At 40.5% G+C, this 19,252-nt stretch overlaps 1 protein-coding gene across 1 annotated transcript; it reads left to right on the top strand.

The window, feature by feature from the left end:
• Window positions 1–2,496: 2,496 nt before the first annotated feature.
• Window positions 2,497–5,247, top strand: LOC131283080 (cap-specific mRNA (nucleoside-2'-O-)-methyltransferase 1). Its single transcript, XM_058312647.1, has 2 exons — window positions 2,497–2,855; window positions 2,936–5,247. Exons 1-2 carry the CDS (start codon window positions 2,552–2,554, stop codon window positions 5,131–5,133), a joined length of 2,502 nt encoding a protein of 833 aa, XP_058168630.1. The 5' UTR covers window positions 2,497–2,551; the 3' UTR covers window positions 5,134–5,247.
• The last annotated feature ends 14,005 nt before the right edge of the window (window positions 5,248–19,252 follow it).

Here is a 19,252-nt window from a genome sequence, read left to right on the forward strand (position 1 = left end):
GGATAACCCTCACAACCGTCTGTTTTTTACAGAAAAGTGGTATTTTGCCAAGGTGAATAAATATAGATCTAATTTATATACCTTGGAATTTTGCTCGGACTGATGACATGTGACGGATTGGGATTCGGATTCGGAGATTCGAATCCCTGTAGGGATTCGATTCGAAAGATTCGAATCCCTACAGGGATTCAAATTTCTCATCACTAATATTTATTAAAGACTGACAGCTGTTCAGAACCAGAATTAGATTTCTGAAGCAAAGGTTTAGCAGTTTTGTTGTTTACCATATGCAAAACAGAACTGTCATAATGACAAATTCCAAATATGAAAATTTAGGCTGTGGTTAAACTACCGCTAGACATTTCTAAATGGTTTCGCTAACCGCGTGACTACATTAGGCGTACCATACCAAAAAACTGCCCGGTTGACAAAAATTCAAATTTTTTGCAGCTGTCATGTAGTACCAGCAAGTTTTTCCATGGCAGATTGCTGGGACTCTTGCTGGAACTACATAGTTCCAGCAACAATGTCAATTTCTGTCAACCGGGTACATAACTTCCCGGTTGACAGAAATTGACATTGTTGCTGGTACTATGTAGTTCCAGCAAGAGTCCCAGCAATCTGCCATGGAAAAACTTGCTGGTACTACATGACAGCTGCAAAAAATTTGAATTTTTGTCAACCGGGTTCTTTCAAAACGAAATAGTTGTTGGATTAAGAACTATGACCAACAGAACGGGTAGAAAAATTTTAAGCAAATACATCGTATCAATTATTTTAAAAGAAAAAAAACGATGAAAAGAGAACGAGTGTTTTTGTTTGTTAACGCCTGGTTGGAACGACTAAGGAGGAGGAGGGGGGGCGGTGGGAGGGGGAGGGGGTATCGGAAAAGGATTAGGCTTTTGACATAACTCTTCTCAAATATGACCCCCCTCCCAAAGCGACATACAGTCACCTTCTATATTTATACACCTTGGGTCCCGGTCTGAATCATTCCCGGTTGACAGAAATTGACATTGTTGCTCGTACTATGTAGTTCCAGCAAGAGTCCCAGCAATCTGCCATGGAAAAACTTGCTGGTACTACATGACAGCTGCAAAAAATTTGAATTTTTGTCAACCGGGTTGTCCTCACTCCATGGGCAACATGTAACTCAGGGTCCACACTACAGCACGACGTCCCGTTTCAAAAGTAGCCCAGTTTCGACAGAACAACCGTGCAAGCCAAGCGCGACTGAGTTAGGGGAGTATGTGGAAATATGTATCACATTGGGGCGCAAACTCGGGGAAATTTTTTGTTGAATTTTGACGTAGTAATGCATGTTGTTTGTTTAGCTACGTATTTTATACATCCTTAGTGAGTTTGGCGCTTCTACATTTGAAATTCACTGAGAAAATAAACTAAAACAAACATCTACGATATTTTGCCCCATCGTAGAAGGTATATATTTCTCCGTCATCTCCTGCTTGTTGAAGAGCAGTTTGTTTACGTTTCGGCACCCGAAAAAACTTTGGTAAAAATATCAATTAAAACGGAGTTTGATAACTGAATTACATTTGTGAAGCCTAAAAATAAGTAGTACAACGAAAAATCCGATGTTTCGTGGAGAATATTGCTCGTTTTGTTCGCGTTTGTGATTCGGTTTGTCTATGTTTTGTCTAGTTGTCGGTTTGTTTTCGTTTCGAATTGACATTTGACAAGAGCTAGCGCGACGTCGCGTTTTTCGCTCTTTCCACACTAGCGATTTGTGCGACATTTTTTTTGTATGGAGTTCGGCCGCCTGTTAGGCGACGTCGCGTTTCGTGACGGGACGTGGCGCTGTAGTGTGGACCCCGAGTATGGAGTTCAGCTCCTGTCAGGCGACGTCGCGCTGTAGTGTGGACCCCGAGTATGGAGTACGGCCGCCTTTCAGGCGACGTCGCGTTTCGTGACGGAACGTCGCGCTATAGTGTGGACCCCGAGTCAGCCGGGGAATCCAATGGAGTCCTTGGGACTCAAACAAATCAAATCGTATTCGATTCCCCACAGAAGTCAAATGGGATTCGAATCTTTGGAATTTAGGGATCGAGTCTTCGAATCTTCCGAATCCCAATTCCGCCAACACTAGTCAATACTGTTGTTTTGAGTCAAAACAACCACATTCGTCGCAGAGTAGTGAAACAAAGTTTCGGGGAAATAAAATCATTGTCGAACAAGCGTCGCTTGCAGCATGTAAAAAATCGCGTGGTGTAGTGTACCAAACAAAACTTTTCTTGCTAAAAAGATAATCTTAGCTTGAATCGGTTAAGTTCAGCGTTCAATATAAACTTATTTGTAAGTATAGTTTGCGAATCGGCACAATTTGAACGATCTCACACGGGACTATTGATAATGAACACATTCACATTTTTTTGTTTGATATAATTTTAGGAAAAAGAAAAGCCTGACTTGAGTCAGGATTGCCTGATTTTTGTGCTGTTTTTCGCGCCCGGCTATTAAAAAAAGCGTGTGCAGTATTTTTCCTTCAAATCTAACACCACTCGAGTAGGGAAATTTGCTTCTCCCGTAAAAAATGGCAAGCACATCAAACCTCTCAGCCGACTCTTCAGAAGAGCAAGAATCCTTGTCGAACGATTCTCATGCTTATGGCAAGCGCAAAAACACTAGCGATTCGGATTCTGATAACATGGATGAGAAAAAAATTCGAACTGTTCCTGCGGCAGTAGGGACATCCTTATCTTTCGGACAATTTTCCGAAAAATCGGTACGCATGATGCAGCAGATGGGATACAAGGCCGGTACTGGTCTAGGAAAATCAGGTCAAGGCCGAGTTGATCTGATCGAAACCTCCTCCCAAAAAGGCAGAAGCGGTTTAGGTATGTCGTTTACATGGTGCGATAATTGTTAAAGCCAATTATTTATCTAACTCACTATCCTTTTAATTTGCTGTTCATAGGTATGAAGCTTAATGAGTTGAATTCTGCTGCAGATCAGTGGGATGCTCTAACTGAGGAGTTAGAAATTCCCGAAAAAGTACAGTGGCTCCATAACAGCAATCCTCAAGTGAATGAACCTGGTATCACCAGGGAACAGCTGGATGCTTGGATAAAGGTGGGACCTCGGAAGATGATCATCGAAGATGAAGATAAGTACTGTTCCAGAGAAATATTGCTACAGATATTGGATAGCAAATCAGTGTTTAATAATCTCGGAGCTGACGATATGCGAAAGGCACGTTCTAAATCGAATCCTTTCGAGCTTATAAAAAGCAATATTTTCATTAATCGTGCGGCGGTGAAAATGGCCAACATGGATGCATTGTTTGATTTCATGTTCACCAAGCCAGTTGACATGAAAGGTAGCCCGCTAGTTAGAGATAACGATTTGTTCTATTTTGCCGACGTGTGCGCCGGGCCGGGAGGCTTTTCTGAGTATGTGTTATGGAGGAACAAGTGGCGTGCCAAAGGCTTCGGGTTTACGTTGAAAGGCGCGAATGACTTCCGTTTGGATGATTTTTCAGCTGGTGCACCAGAAACATTTGATACCTACTACGGCCCGAAAGACAATGGCAACATATTTGATCCGGCGAATATAGAGGGCTTCACTGACTATGTGATGACACAGACTGAAACAGGAGTCCATGTCATGATGGCAGACGGTGGCTTTTCCGTCGAAGGTCAAGAAAATCTGCAAGAAATACTTTCTAAGCAGCTCTACTTATGCCAGGTCATTGTAGCGCTAGCGATTGTGCGCACCGATGGGCATTTCGTTATGAAATTCTTCGACATTTTTACCCCCTTCAGTGTTGGACTGCTTTACTTGGTGTACAAATGTTTCAAGCAAATTTCCATCTGCAAACCAAACAGCAGTCGTCCGGCCAATTCCGAACGCTATCTGGTCTGTAAATGGAAGAAACCTAATACAGATCTGATACAGAGACACTTGGAGGATGTGAATAGGCAGATGTTTAATAATAAGAACGAAAAGATAGACACGCTGGAACTGGTGTCGGAAGAGGTATTGCTAAGTGACAATGCATTTTTCGAGTATTTGCAACAAAGTAATAATGAAATCGGACGCAATCAGATCAACGCACTTCTGAAAATAGCAGCGTTCTGTAAAAACAGCGAACTTACGGAGACACGCCAGTTGGAGGTGAAACAAAATTGTTTGGCGCTCTGGAAACTGCCGGATGCAATAAGAAAGTTCTCCAACAAAGGTGACCCCGATCAGTATATTGTTAAATTCTACAACGAATGGAATGGAATGGTGAAAGAAGTATGTCAAACTGAGAAAAAAGTTAATTCGGAGTTACGAAGCTCCTTTCCGTCAGCCTATGATTGGTACTTCGTTCCTATCGGCAATGCTGAAAACAAGGGAAAAAACATTCGCACAATCTTATTGGGCAAAGGAGGAAAAGAAGTGTATCAGTTTGATGCAAAGCAGTGTTCCTGGATACCACTTAAAGACATAGCAATCGAACTTTCCCCCGAAACAATTATTTACGCCGAAATAGTACGTGAATTGCAGGGCGAAGGTAAATCTCAGATCGTGATCAACACCCTACACATCATCGATGGATTAGTGTTGGGTGGGGAAGATATACGGAAGCTGCCACTGTCACAGAGAATTGCCAAGTGCCAGCAATTTGCCAAAGCGCTGAACAAACCGATCAAGAGTGTCTCAAACGAGACCTCCAATTGCACTGTGGCTGTACAAGTACGAGCAAAAAAACTATATCAAGCTTTTGAGTTAGAATCATTTTTCAACTCGCTTGAGCTATACAAATTGAAAACCGGTCCACCTCGTTTGGGTTATCAGGTGCGTAACCTAGTTAATACCGATCGATTCTACATACCCTACGGTTTATTGTTTCTTAAAGAAGTAAAACCGGACTACATGAAAACGATGTCAAAAAAGAGAAGGATGTTTTACTACTTCCACATAAAGACAAAAGAATCGAAATATCCGGAGCAGTTTGAAAACCAGGAGTTAGAAACTTTGGCGACTTTCGAGGAAACGTTCTACTCTCGTCAACTGTGGAAGTGGGAAACGGTGCATCAAGTTGAGGCTAATTTCGTTGGGACAAAAGACTCGGACAGTGTGTATCGCGTCGATTTTAGTTCTTATTTCCAAGCATTTTATTCAGATTAGTAAAAGACAGTCGTAAGAGAAGCAGAGAGAATATAAATTAAATAATAAGCGTCCAACAGGCATGCCATGCAGCAGCAAAAAATAATTGTTGTAAACATTCACAATGATTTTAAATAAAATCAACCATACTCAATATTTACATCGGCCAAGATTAGTTTTTTATTTTAGATCAATGCTGAAATGTAACAGTTTTCGAGAAATTAAAAATTTAGTCAGATTAAGCTATCGCTCATAGCGAGTTTAGAAAAATAATAAATAAGAACGTGTGTACAATAAATCCCCAAGAATCGTTTACAATTTATTTAGTAATCGTTTACAATCATTTTAGGTTCTTTACTTATACTTTTTGAATTAACATCGTCAAATACAGTCGATATCCGACATACGCGGATAATGGGGACCAGAGAAATCCACGTATCTCGAATACTGCTTGACATATAGCTTATACTAGGAGTTAAGAGATCGAGTTCTTGTGTACATGTATCATAGAATATTCAAAATTTTACTTTGTCCGTTAATATTAATGGAATGCAAGCGTATTTAAACAACATACATTGCCATAAACGAAATAAAAAGCGTAAGTTATGCAAATGTGTAATTTACATATTTATTCGTGTGGTAGATTTCAGGAATTTACGACTGAATCTCGCTTGCCTACTGTTGAAACGCGGACGCGGTCTGTTGGAGTGACGCAAATTTTGACGGCCGCACAAGATCTGTGAAGTGAGAGGTCTGCTCATACCATGGTATAGCAAAACCTGTCAAACTACCGCATAATCAACAAACTGACCTTCTTTAAATGATGATACTGTACGGATGCAAAGCAGTATTTGTTACAATATTTAAAAATATCTAATTTTCCACCCGCTAGCTTTATTGAGAGCAATTATCACAGTACAAGTATCATCATTTAAAGCAGATCAGTATGTTGATTATGCGGTAGTTTGACAGGTTTTGCTATACCATGGTATGAGCAGACCTCTCACTTCACAGATCTTGTGCGGCCGTCAAAATTTGCGTCACTCCAACAGACCGCGTCCGCGTTTCAACAGTAGGCAAGCGAGATTCAGTCATCATGCGCCGCGTACCACCGTAGATACTCGCGTTTCCACCGTTATAGCGCGCCATTGCACAGAAGGCGGGCGCGCTTCCACCCTAAGTGGAAACGGGTGTATATACACACATATACAAGTATAATAGTCTTTCCTTTCCTGCTCCTCCAACAGTAACAGAAAAAACTGCCAACAGCGGGAATAGGAACTCCGAAAACCCGACCATTTTCTTATCCTGTCGCTGTTCTGGTCAGACCCAAGCAACAAAAACCACAAAATCAGCCCTAGTCTGAGAAGTCTGATAGACTGATACTCGCGTGTCCCTTAATATTCCTACCCTTAAATAGTGCATGAAGTTTTGGAATTCTGTTTCTTTCCACTACCCTAAACATCCCCCCCCCCCCTCCAAATTCTCCACCACAAGTATTTAAAGAAAATGACGTGTCGGCACTGCATGTGCAAAATTAGACCGCTTGCTGGATGCAAGTATTCCGCGAGCATCACTTCGCGTTCGATCGTCTTTTGAATTTAAGCCCCTGGAAAATGTGCAGGAGCTGGAACAGTTTAATGCTGCTCTAGGGAACCACGAGGAGTATGCGCGTCAGATGGAAACCTGGCTGCTCAGTGTAAATAGTGAAGTTGACTGTCACGTTCGGCTCAATGGTGCCGTAGAATCACTGTTTGAGAAAAACTGCCAAGCCCAGCTTAGCTGGACAGGAGCTTTAAATGGAAAGCTTTAAAAATGTTTTAATATTATTAGAAAAAGTAGCTAGTAACAATAGTTTAAGTGTACATAGATCATTTATCGCTACTCATTTTAAATCTAAACTTAAAAACGCGCCGGCCAGACTGCATCATAACGACATAACAAATCCTGTTGCTCGCCGTTTGAGGGAGTAAGTTCGGTGTAGATATGTTTATTTATATGAGCCCCGCTACACGACCCGCAAACTCAAAAACTTTTCGGCGAGAAGAGGCGAACAACCGAGAAGTTTACGTCAAAAACTTTTCAGCTCCGTGAGCTGAAAACTGCACCCGCGAAGTTTTTGGCAGCTAACCGAAAACTCAAATGCGTCAGAAGAAGAAGACGAAAAAGAAATAAATGTAAACATAACAAATCTCAAAAACAAAATAAACGAACATATGGTGATAAATTTACGTGTTTCTTTTGTAGTTACGGTAATATTTTGTCATTTTATAGCTAGAATATCAATTATAAATTCACTATAGATCAGGGGTTCGCAAAGTCCGGCCCACCAACTGATTCCAAAATCTAAAAGTTTCAAAAAGTTTAATGATAAAGATTAAAATATTTTATTCTACCACTTTTTATGTAACTTGAGAACATCAAAATCTTCCTTCTTCATGCGAAGAAAGTTAATTATAGTTTCATTTGCTTGCTCTGCTACAGTATTGTCCAGCAAACGGTTGCCATCTTCTTGCCTCCGCACAATACGCCTGTTGCGTTGTTGCAAGTTTTGGGTACTCAACTCGATGACCCGCGATAGAGTAGTTAGCCATACTTCACTCATCAACAGATTATCCATCTTTTACTTTTTGTGTGAATTGAAATAAGATCTTGTTTGCTTTGAAGGAAGATGTTTGAGTTAACTGAAAAATCAAAAACACAAACCTCGTTGCGCCGCAAAGTTTTTGAGTTTGCGGCTCGTGTAGCGTGGCTCACAGAATTGGTACCACAAAACGCGGCTACACGAACCGAAAAGATTTTGACGTAAACTTATACGGTTTTTGAGTTCTCGGTTGGAGTTTGCGGTTCGTGTAGCGGCCCGGTATAGTTGATAAGTTTTTTTATTCAATGAAATTATTCTGTACATATTTCTGCAATATTTAAAATGATTCATGTATATATTTAACTTTATTTTTCCATCACGAAATAAAACTACTCGTTTCATTTAATTCAATTCAATGTTTTCTTTCAATAACAATAAAACAAAAAGTGTGCTAATATAACAAATAAACAAAAATGATGCTATCTCTGCTGTCCCATTAACGACTTGTTCTAAGCTCTTCTATCCTGATCGGAGCTTGCGTTTCAACGTTTGCATGTAGCTTTCAAACCGATAGGATGAAATGGTTTCAAGGTTGCCAAACTTTAAAACGTCATTGACTACATGCAACAGTTGATGAACATTGCTTGATATACGGCCAGGTCCGTACACGGTATCAAACTCAACGCTCAAGTAATGGTCCCGCAAGCCGCCAATGTTGACTATGAACGTTTGACGAAAACAGAATAATGGCACAAAAGTACAGCATAAAGTGGTCGTACGCTTTATGATCTAAATTGTCCCTCAATATTCCTACCCTTAAATAGTGCATGAAGTTTTGGAATTCTGTTTCTTTCCAATACCCTAAACATTCCAAGGATCAATAACGAATCTCGATTCACTTCGGATGGTAACTTTATCTGATCTAATTTTTTGTTGGTCGCTTCTTTCTGCGGTGGAGTTCAGCGAGCTCAGAGCCAAGTCGTCCATTATACCATCCCATCGGAAGTATTTTCATGATGTCGTGATCCAGCAAATTTAACCTGTCTGCTATGATTATGTCCTCTATCATATCCAGGTTTTTGATGTCTAGCACCGTATTTTTTCACAGTATTCCATTACAAATTCTTCATCCCTATCAAACTCGTCCATTTCGTCATCTGAAACGATGGACCGCAAAATATTCCCCGTCTCCGGAAGCTCTGGTGGCGCTAAAACAATATTAAGCAAAATAAAGTTATCCACTGTTTACTAACACTAATATCTCAGAAACGTTTAATATTTACTTGCAGGTCGAACTCTTGTACTAGCTTCTGGTTGATCAGCACGGTCTTCACTTTCCATTTGTGGACTATTACATTGTGGCATCTTTGCACGATCTTTGTACAAAGAGCCGGTTTGTTTGATGCGTTGAGAAAACTGTGGTTTTTTTTCTCAGGCATTTTTAAATCTTTGTGAATGAAAACTAAATTCGTTGATTAATTAATGTCGACAGTGTTCCAACGTTTAACTATATGTACACGTATCATTTCACTCGCATTAAACTCTGCTTCTGTATTGATGCATCCAAACACCGGATAAACAAAACAAGACTCCACGAGCTGACAACTATAGAAATCGAAGGAGGAAAAATATGGCGCCACCTTGGATTTAAAAATAATGCATCAGTTGCGTACTGTTAATGCGTTATTTTATAGTTATAAATTAAATTTATCGCTAAATTATCGTAAAAATTTTAATTACGTAATTGAAATGCGATATTTTCTCCAGCAAAGCATGATATTTTCTCATTTGTGATTGGAAATGTTAGGCTGCTAATAGACGGCGCGCGTCCGACGCGTCCGCGTCCCCAATGTTTACGAACATAAGTCAAAATGGGGTCTAGTTGACGTTTAACGAATTGTCCTTTACCCGCGTGCGACGCGCATCGTCTAGGTGACCACCCGCCATTTTGAACGCGCGTCGCCAGCTTAAAAATATTTTATTTTAAGTATTCAACAAGAAAAACTCATTCTTTCTTAGCGTGGCAGGTGTAATGTGTGTTTTCATACAACATCCACTCAACGAATTAACTATAACGGAACATTTATATTGAAACGTCAATGGACGCGCTAGCGCGTGGAACGCAGAGTTGCTTGCTCGAAGCAACTCTGCGTCCAGGCAGGCGCGTCCGCTAGCGCGTGCCGAAAGTGTCCTAAAAGATGTCAGTTTGACAGATTGTAGATAACATTCGGAACACGGACGCGTCGGACGCGCGCCGTCTATTTTCGGCCTTAAATGTTTTTTTCAATCCTGACGAAATTGGCATAGCTCATACTGAAGACCACCAGATGACGCTACTGTTGGGACAAAATCCAGCAACTCCAACAACAACACCATACAAAATTTCGCGATAGTTCTAACTCGGGGTCCACACTGCAGCGCGACGTCCCGTTTCAAAAGTAGCCCAGTTTCGGCAGAACAATCGCGCAAGCCAAGCGCGACAGAGGTAGGAGAGTATGTGGAAATATGTATCACATTGGGGCGCAAACTCGGCTAAAATTTTTTATTGAATTTTGAGGTAGTAATGCATGATATTTGTTTAGCTACGTATTTTATGCACCCTGAGAGTGTTTGGCGCTTCCACATTTGAAATTCACTGAGAAAACAAACTTAAACAGACAACGACGATATTTTGGCCCGCCGTAGGAAGTATATATTTCCACATCATCTCCTACTTGTTGAAGAGCAGTTTGTTTACGTTTCGGCACCCGAAAAAACTTTGGTAAAAATATCAATTAAAACGGAGTTTGATAACTGAATTACATTTGTGAAGCCTAAAAATAAGTGGTACACCGAAAAATCCGATGTTTCGTGAAGAATATTGCTGGTTTTGTTCGCGTTTGTGATTCAGTTTGTTTACGTTTTGTCCAGCTGTCGGTTTGTTTACTTTTCGAATTGACATTTGACAAGAGCTAGCGTGACGTCGCGTTTTTCGCTGTTTCTACTCTAGCGCGATTTGTGCGACATTTTTTTTGTATGGAGTTCGGCCGCCTGTCAGGCGACGTCGCGTTTCGTGACGGAACGTCGCGCTGTCGTGTGGACCCCGAGTAAAACCGGTTCAGTTTGCTGTCTGGGAAGTGCGCAATACGATACGAAGTTTAAATGCGTTACTCGGGGTCCACACTACAGCGCCACGTCCCGTCATGAATCGCGACGTCGCCTGACAGGCGGCCGAACTCCATACAAAAAAAATGTCACACAAATCGCGCTAGTGTAGAAAGAGCGAAAAACGCGACGTCACGCTAGCTCTTGTCAAATGTCAATTCGAAACGTAAACAAACCGACAGCTGGACAAAACGTAAACAAACCGAATCACAAACGCGAACAAAACGAGCAATATTCTTCACGAAACATCGGATTTTTCGGTGTACCACTTATTTTTAGGCTTGACAAATGTAATTCAGTTATCAAACTCCGTTTTAATTGATATTTTTACCAAAGTTTTTTCGGGTGCTGAAACGTAAACAAACTGCTCTTCAACAAGTAGGAGATGATGTGGAAATATATACTTCCTACGGCGGGCCAAAATATCGTCGTTGTTTGTTTAGGTTTGTTTTCTCAGTGAATTTCAAATGTGGAAGCGCCAAACACTCTCAGGGTGCATAAAATACGTAGCTAAACAAATATCATGCATTACTACCTCAAAATTCAATAAAAAATTTTAGCCGAGTTTGCGCCCCAATGTGATACATATTTCCACATACTTTCCTACCTCTGTCGCGCTTGGCTTGCGCGATTGTTCTGCCGAAACTGGGTTACTTTTGAAACGGGACGTCGCGCTGCAGTGTGGACCCCGAGTTACGAGTTAAAAACGGGGACTTTTGTTGAGCCACAATCTGCCACGTGAGAGCAACCCGCAATGCTCGGAGCGTAACAGTGACGAGCTCCCATATGCCCCGCTCTTGGTTGCGGTGTTAGCGAGCGCTTACGATGCATTCCCATACAGCCCATACAAACGGCTACGCAGTAGATATATATTGCACCTTCAGCACACAATTCTCAACAAAGAGCGACGGTAGGTGAGCATTGACCGGAGTGGAAACAACGCGGCTCAAGTCCGCGTAACAGCTCGAGACATGAGAATGTTTAGAAGGAAGAGAAGAGAAAAAGAGCGAGGGCCCCGAAAGGGGCCTCCATTTTTCGTTTTTGTCGTGGCAACTTCGGTTTTACTCCGGCATGCCAAATTTGCAATTTTCAATCAAATCTTTCTGACTATTCGTGTCCCGATTGAGCCACAATTTGGCTGGCTTTACTTCGTGCAGTGTTTCGGGGGTATCTATGTAGGGTTCTGTTTTTCTACGGGTTCTAGATGTAGAGTTCTGTGATTCTATATTTAGAAATGTTACTTCAGGTTTGTGAAAAGTTTCTAGGGGTAGCCGTTCTACCAGTAAGTCTACGGAACAGTTGCATGCGGCGCGCTCTAAGTTGTTCATAAAAACACTGGATCGTGCAATCACACTTTTTTCCTCAGCTTGTTTACATTTCTCTCACATTTCTATATTGCTCCATTTTTTCTCTCATAGCGTTTGGCGTAGCTTTCGGCAATTGTTTTAACCATGAAAGCATGCATTTCGGTTCTAAGCGTCCGTGCGCGTGGATTCAAATATTTGATTACTCAGTCAATGTAAATTCATACAAAATTATAATATCATAAAATTTTCAATAATTTAAAATATTGTTTTAAATTTTTTTTTTATATAATTTACCGTATGCGTGATAATGTTTGCACCATCTATTTTTAATGGTTCCTGTTTTCTCTGGGCATACAAATCCTTGGCTTTCTTAGAATCCACTTAATCCTTAACTCGTACCTAAATAGGTTGTGAACAAAAACCACGTTTTACTTAGTTTAGCACTTGCACCATGACCAAGTAGCAGTGTATTCGCGATTTGTCTCATGCGCAACTATCTCAAAAACATATTGTAGATGCCATAGGAATATCCCGGTGGACCGTTGAAAAGGTCTTGGACAGGGATAAGGTTAGATAACTATCTATGGAGCTCAGCCTTATCCCACGAAACGCACCTAAAACTAGAAGCAGGAATAGCTTATGTTCTGGTCGAAATATATATGGCCACCATGCTGGATTCCGGGTTAGTCAAAATGGCGCTGAAGGTCAAGGCTTAAGCAACCCGTAGACGTTGCGAACTTGTACGCGCGAACAATTTGACAACCTGGCATTGCCTATGTTAAGGAAAGGAAAGGAAGATTTCCTCTGATATCTTCCTTTCCTTTCCTTAACACTTAAATAGCCATTTTTGAAGCAAAAAATAATTATTTAAGTGTTTAATGTTACAGCCAATAGTTGGCGACGAGGAAAAAAGCGAAAAAAGTCAAGTCAAGTCAAGTCGAGTCAAAATGTCTTTGATTGGAAAGATTGAGCCCTTTGTAATGGGAGAAAGTATTAAGGAGTATTTGGAGAGGATGGATATCTTCTTCGATGTAAATGAAGTTGAGTCCGGGAAGAAAACAGTGATGCTGTTAACGCTGGGAGGAGCATCACTGTACAGTTTGATCTCAAAAATGGTGCTACCGGAGAAAATAGTTGGCGAAAATGGCTGTAACATTAAACACTTAAATAATTATTTTTTGCTTCAAAAATGAGTTACAATTTTTAAAAACATCTTCTATTATATCTTCTTCTTGGCGTAACGACCATCTTGGTCATGGCTGCCCTCGCTGATATGGTATAGATGGCTAAAGATATGGTATAGATTACAAAGAGGTTATAAACGTATGTAAAATCTGCGGCTACCAGTGTAGCAAAGTGGATTCGACGGATTTTGCTCTACTCCTAACGAATATTTGACTGTTGAATAATTAAATATATCGTAAAAACTATATTATAACAAGCTGGCCCAAAGTTCTTGGGTCGTCCCATATTAAGTCTATTAACAACTCAAGGGAAGCCCCACAGATTCAATGCATGCAGATGTCGACAGATAACAACAATAGACCCATCTTTAAATCGCGGCATATCAGAAAAATGCCAAGAATGTTTTGAAATTCCTCTAAACTATTCATGGCATCGCCTTCATTTACTACACACTGAAACAATTAATGAGCGCAACAGTCCAGTTGGAGTTATTGGTGTAGGCTTTTTATGTAGCAAAAATAAAAAAAAAGTTTTTTATATAGCAAAAAAAATCCCTTGGATGAAAAATTTTCGTAATTTGATCTGGTGGAATCTTCTTTCATAAAAAATGTGTACGTACAGCAAACTTCTTTTTTGCCACTCAACAAAATACATCCAACACCTATCATTATTTGATCTAGACGTACGCTTTTTGATTAACCAACATTCAATAATTCGATCATCTGTGAATTTGACCTCGTGATTTGTGACAATTTTGAAGAAAAAAAGGAAGATATCGCCGGGAGACTCCGTTGAGATAAGTCAAGCCATATTCGTTTTCGTTATAGATGGTAAATTTTTTTCTTGTATATGGAAAAACGAAAACATTTAAACGAATTTTCCTTGGGAATTTTCGAATTCTCTGTTTTCCTAATCCTTATTTGGGTAAAAGGAACAAGTCATACGAAGAAATCGTCTAGATTGGTTTTGGTTTGAGTGTTAGCGTCACGAACAAACAAACATTCATTTTTGTAGATATAGAATAGATATAATATACAGATTATACTACCATTGTAAAATAATATAGTGATTGTAATCTACGGATCGGAATTCAGTCCATTCGAGAAGGAAGGAAAACTGGCAAAAGAACTCGGTGTAAATAATTGTACGGTAAGAAAGATCATAAAGTAAGGTTGTGGGGCGAAGTCAAGGTCTCAAAAAGCATTCTCACATAATGACCAACCGCATCATGGTTGAGCAATGCAAGAAAATTTTGAAGTTCTCAAGACGAAAAAATCTCGTCATCCCCTTTACTGACAAATGTTGGTAAACAAACGTTCCAGTATTTAATTCCGGAACCGACCAGTTCATTAGTTTTCTCGCAGTAAAAGACATACTCGACAAGTGTAAAAACGTCCATCGGACCAATTAATCTGCTCGTGTCATGATGTTTGGAATGGTTGTGAATTGACCCGTTGTTCATTCCTCATGGAGAAAAAAAAATCAACACGGAGTGTTAAAAATTTAAACATTTTAACGGGTTCAAACGTCAGCGCCAGGTTTGCCGGCAGAGGGCGATACATGTAAATTAAACGGCGAGAAAATAAAAAGAACTCACGTTCTTTCTGAACCGAACGTTCAATCTAAAACGAACCACCGGAGAGGAAAGACGTGAGTTTTAGCATACGCTAAAACAGTCTATAGTATTCAATCAAATTAAAATTTGACACGGAGGTTCACATTGAAATTTTAAATAACTATGTCTTTCGGAGGATAAATGAAGTGCGGTCAGAAGCAAAAAGTTGTATTTCAACAAGATGGAGCTCCGTACCATACGTCCAAACTCACTCAAAACTGAATGCAGGAACATCTTAAGTTCTGATCGAAAGATATGTGGCCGGCATCCTGGATACCGGGTTACTCAATATGGAGCTTTATGGGTCCTTGGCCTCCAGGGGGACTCTAACCGACAACCGAAAGTATGACAAGCCTCCTGAAAACTTCTTCTTCTTCTTCTTGGCGTAACAACCTCTTGGTCATGCCTGCCCGTTAGTTAAGGGCTTACGAGACTTATTTCCCTGTTGTACGTGGATAGTCAATCCTCTCGTACAAGGGAGGGTCTACTAAAGAAAACTACATATTGTATACGGGTAGTATGGATAATCAAGCGCCGGGACGACAAGTATTATGATTTGCTTTGCCCGACGAAGTTCCATGCAATCTACCGGCTTTACTAGTGGCTTCGTTTACGCCATCTTTCCTGCTCAGTTTGAGCCTACCACGCCTTGTCTTACCCTAGAGTTTATTGAAAATGATTTAAATTTACCATTTCGCACCATTCGATGAAGTTGTTTAACGGATGTGTTATTCTGGATAGTCAATACAAAAGAACATATATTGGAAAACAGAGTCTTGCTTTGTGTATGTAGTTCATTAGGCACCGCAATTCATGGTAGGTACTTGCCAAGTAAATTGGGGTTGGTAAATTTGCCAGAGTCATATTTCTTCAATCGAGTAAATTGATTGAATTAAAAATCATTGTTATTTCAATCCAACCATAAATTCAAAAAGCCGCAGGCAATAGCATAGGCTGCGTTTTATACCAAATTCGCTACCAATGCAGAAAAGGGAGATTTGGCTCGGCTTGTAGCATATTTTGTTGAAATCTGAGGGGCGTTAATCGAATCAGCGAGTATGGGGGGAGTTTTTTTACTAAGAATGATGCCTTCAAGCGACATCGGGACATTGGAGTTTAGTTAACCGTATAGCGAATACTGTTCTGTAGAACGAAAAAAATGGATTCACTAGGTTTAGTTTGTTATGTTTTTGATTTAATGTATACAAAAAGGAACAGAATGTTAGGTGAAATGTTCGAACTATTTGATCAGTTATTTGCTATTCCTAAGCATCCGTGCCACAAAACGTACTTTCATTCGATTCCATTTCTATATATCATACATAAGCATTTATGGTTTGTTTTATTTACCTTTGGGAATACTCCTTTAGCCTTTATTAATCCCCCCCGAACGCCGTGTGGTAGCCTATGGTCATCCCAGGTTCGATTTTTCGCTCCGTTATTGAGAAGGGTGCCAACTAATCGACCGGACGATTGGGCTGCAACCTTCGAATGGTCCGCATCTAAATGCATCATCTATTCCTCCCGGTTCTTTCGGTCTTGCCGAATTCTACCAGCTATAGAAAGACACAGAGGCATATCCAATTGTTCCGGGGTAAAACGGAGTCTAAGATCTCTTCCTTGTTGCTTTCCTATTTCGGCACCATTTTATTGTTATGGCTATTGCCTGTCCCATCAAGTACTTGTAGCAGAACGGACTGGCCGCTATTCACTTGGGGAGTGCTAACCTATCAAAACACATGGTCAATGTTTTGGGTGGATATTCGCTTCGCACATTAATGCTTGACTTCCTTTTTTATGATCGCCCTGGCTGAGTAGTCAGCACTATGGCATGATTCGTCTCAGCACTTTTCGGTGTTAAGTCCGTGACCTACAGGCCATAAACGTAACTCAAAGTGCCTAGGTGTGCCTTATTTTTTCGTGATAAGGTTGCTGGCGCAATAGAGGTAGAATAATCTGAGGATGTGGCTGAAGCTGAAACTTATTTAATTTGAAAGTTTAATTGGCTTTGAACAGGACGTAAAAGGAACAGCATGCGTCGGACGATAATGATTGAAGATCATCGTCATATCACAACACATTGTGTCCAAATCACAAACTCAATCAAAAGTTTTGTTGATAAATTTACCATTTTTTTATTGAACTCATCCATGAAATTTGTCTTTCAAGATTTATCAGCATTCTTATAGTTTAACATTTAATTATAACAGTTTTATTTTCAATTATGAGAAAATCGCATAATATGAATAAATGGTGTCTTTTTATAGTATGTTTCTAATTCAAAACACTCACCTTATCTTATTGGGGGGTCCACGACAGCCGAGTGGTAGTGCCGGTTAGAAAATCGGCCCATGAGCGCCGGGGCTCACCATCTCGACGGCGTGGGTTCGAATCCCAACCGAGACCGGACCCCCTCCTGTACGAGAGGACTGACTATCCACGTACAACAGGAACACAAGTCTCGTAAGCCCTTAACGGGCAGGCATGACCAAGAGGTCGTTACGCCAAGAAGAAGAAGACCTTATCTTAAATTCCCAACAGCAATAGCAACACGTTTCTCGTTACTCGTTCTTCACTATCGCTCATAACGTTAAGCACGCTTTAGCACTTGATCGAGAAGGGACCGGCGATGTCCGGCGCCTCGGTAATTAACCGGCTTGGCGGAAATAAGACGGCGAGATCTGCTTGCGATCAACGGTCACCCCACAAGAAATCGCTCAGAAGTCGTGTTCCGGCAAGGCCCTCGGCTTGGTTCCGTAGATGATTTACGGTTGCCGAGAGTGTCATTTTGTGTGAACGAATAATACATAATTTACTACGACGTCGATATGCCCTAGAAAAGGGAAAGTGTCACCCTCTTTCCATTGCGGGCCAAAAAGTAAGAAACCGTATGCCAGTGCAGCAGTGGCGTGAAATTATGGAGGAATTTTTCCTCGAACCTGCTTCCTTAAGCCGCTGCTTCTTGGTTTCCCCCTTTAAAGGAGCCACTTCTTTTTTTTCGTATCATAGATGAAAGAAGGACGAAGGCTTTTTACAAACGCGTTAAATTTTTCTTTGACTACCATTTTAAGCACGTGCTCGATGCGGAGGGTTGAAATCCAATAATTTATGATGATTTGTCCTTTCACCAGGGGAAACATTCTGTTTCGTTGACATCACTTGACTGAGTGACCAAAATGTGTAAATTGCCCAAGTGCTCCAGAGTAAAAAAGTGTGTGTCTTCGCGTTGAGTAACCGTTCACAATGGACCAAGTAAAAACTAATAACAAACATGCTTTCCTAGCACTAACGGATCGGTTTCTCTCTGATTACCAAAAACGGCTTTGTATTTAATTATATCGCTGTCGTAATATACAGTTAAATTTGGAAAACATATAAAAACATTGAAAGTACCAAGCTTTATTTTTGACACAGAAAATTTTCGTTACATTGAGAAAAATCCTAGAGATTCAGACACAAACACATTAACTTCGAATATCGATTGAAAAATCATCAAGTCAAATGTGTTCGCAAATGTTCTTTTCCACATTCCGAGCAGACACAATTTTGTCACTCGCCTTTGCAATGATGATTCGTTCTCGGTCGTATGTGTATCTATTCGTTTCGGATTAAAATTTAATTGGCACAATCTGGGTCGGCATTATTTATGGTCAAAACCGAATTTTAAACCAAAAATCACAGCATATTACTCCCTCCAACATACGACTACGAAATAGCTATGGGCCTTGCCAAAACGAACCCAATAATAGCAACGCTAATGCTGTAATGCACCATATGTTGGCTGCGAGTGTTGTAAAATACATACGGTACCACCAGTTTGGGGTTGCTCCGCAGAAGATGAGAAACAAGGAAGCATCCGCGCTATCATCACAAAATCTTAACATGTTCAATAAATGTTTTCTCATATTTTGCCACTGATAGGCGAAAGGCTGAACGAAACGGTTTGCTTGGTTGAAGTGATACGAGCCAATATTATTCGACCTGGGCGCACAATACCGAACGGAAAAAGGAAAGGACGAACTCAACCAACTGGTTGGGAAAGGTTCCGCTACGTCTTGGGGGCGAAAACAGCAAATAATTGATGAGTTTTCCCGGCAAAGGCAAAAGTCAGGACATTCGGAACGATATATTTGTTGCGTGTTGTGAATAAATTTCTGCACGACGCTCTCAGATAAACCTTTGTGATAAATGAAGCTACATCTTTTTTCATCTTTCTCTCGATATATGATACCGAAAGACGCCACTATTGCAAAGGTTTTTTGATCTAGAGAAGGTGCCATGATGCCACACACAAAACTGACCATT

The sequence above is a fragment of the Anopheles ziemanni genome, chromosome 2 (genome assembly GCF_943734765.1).
Source record: "Anopheles ziemanni chromosome 2, idAnoZiCoDA_A2_x.2, whole genome shotgun sequence".
Lineage (NCBI taxonomy): Eukaryota > Metazoa > Arthropoda > Insecta > Diptera > Culicidae > Anopheles > Anopheles ziemanni.

What these genes read in the sequence shown, in the direction of transcription:
- LOC131283080 (XM_058312647.1), top strand. Translation starts at nt 2,552, where the DNA reads ATGGCAAGCACATCAAACCTCTCAGCCGACTCTTCAGAAGAGCAAGAA. An exon ending in AAAAGGCAGAAGCGGTTTAG is followed by an intron (nt 2,856 to 2,935) that starts GTATGTCGTTTA and finishes TGCTGTTCATAG; the next exon opens with GTATGAAGCTTAATGAGTTG.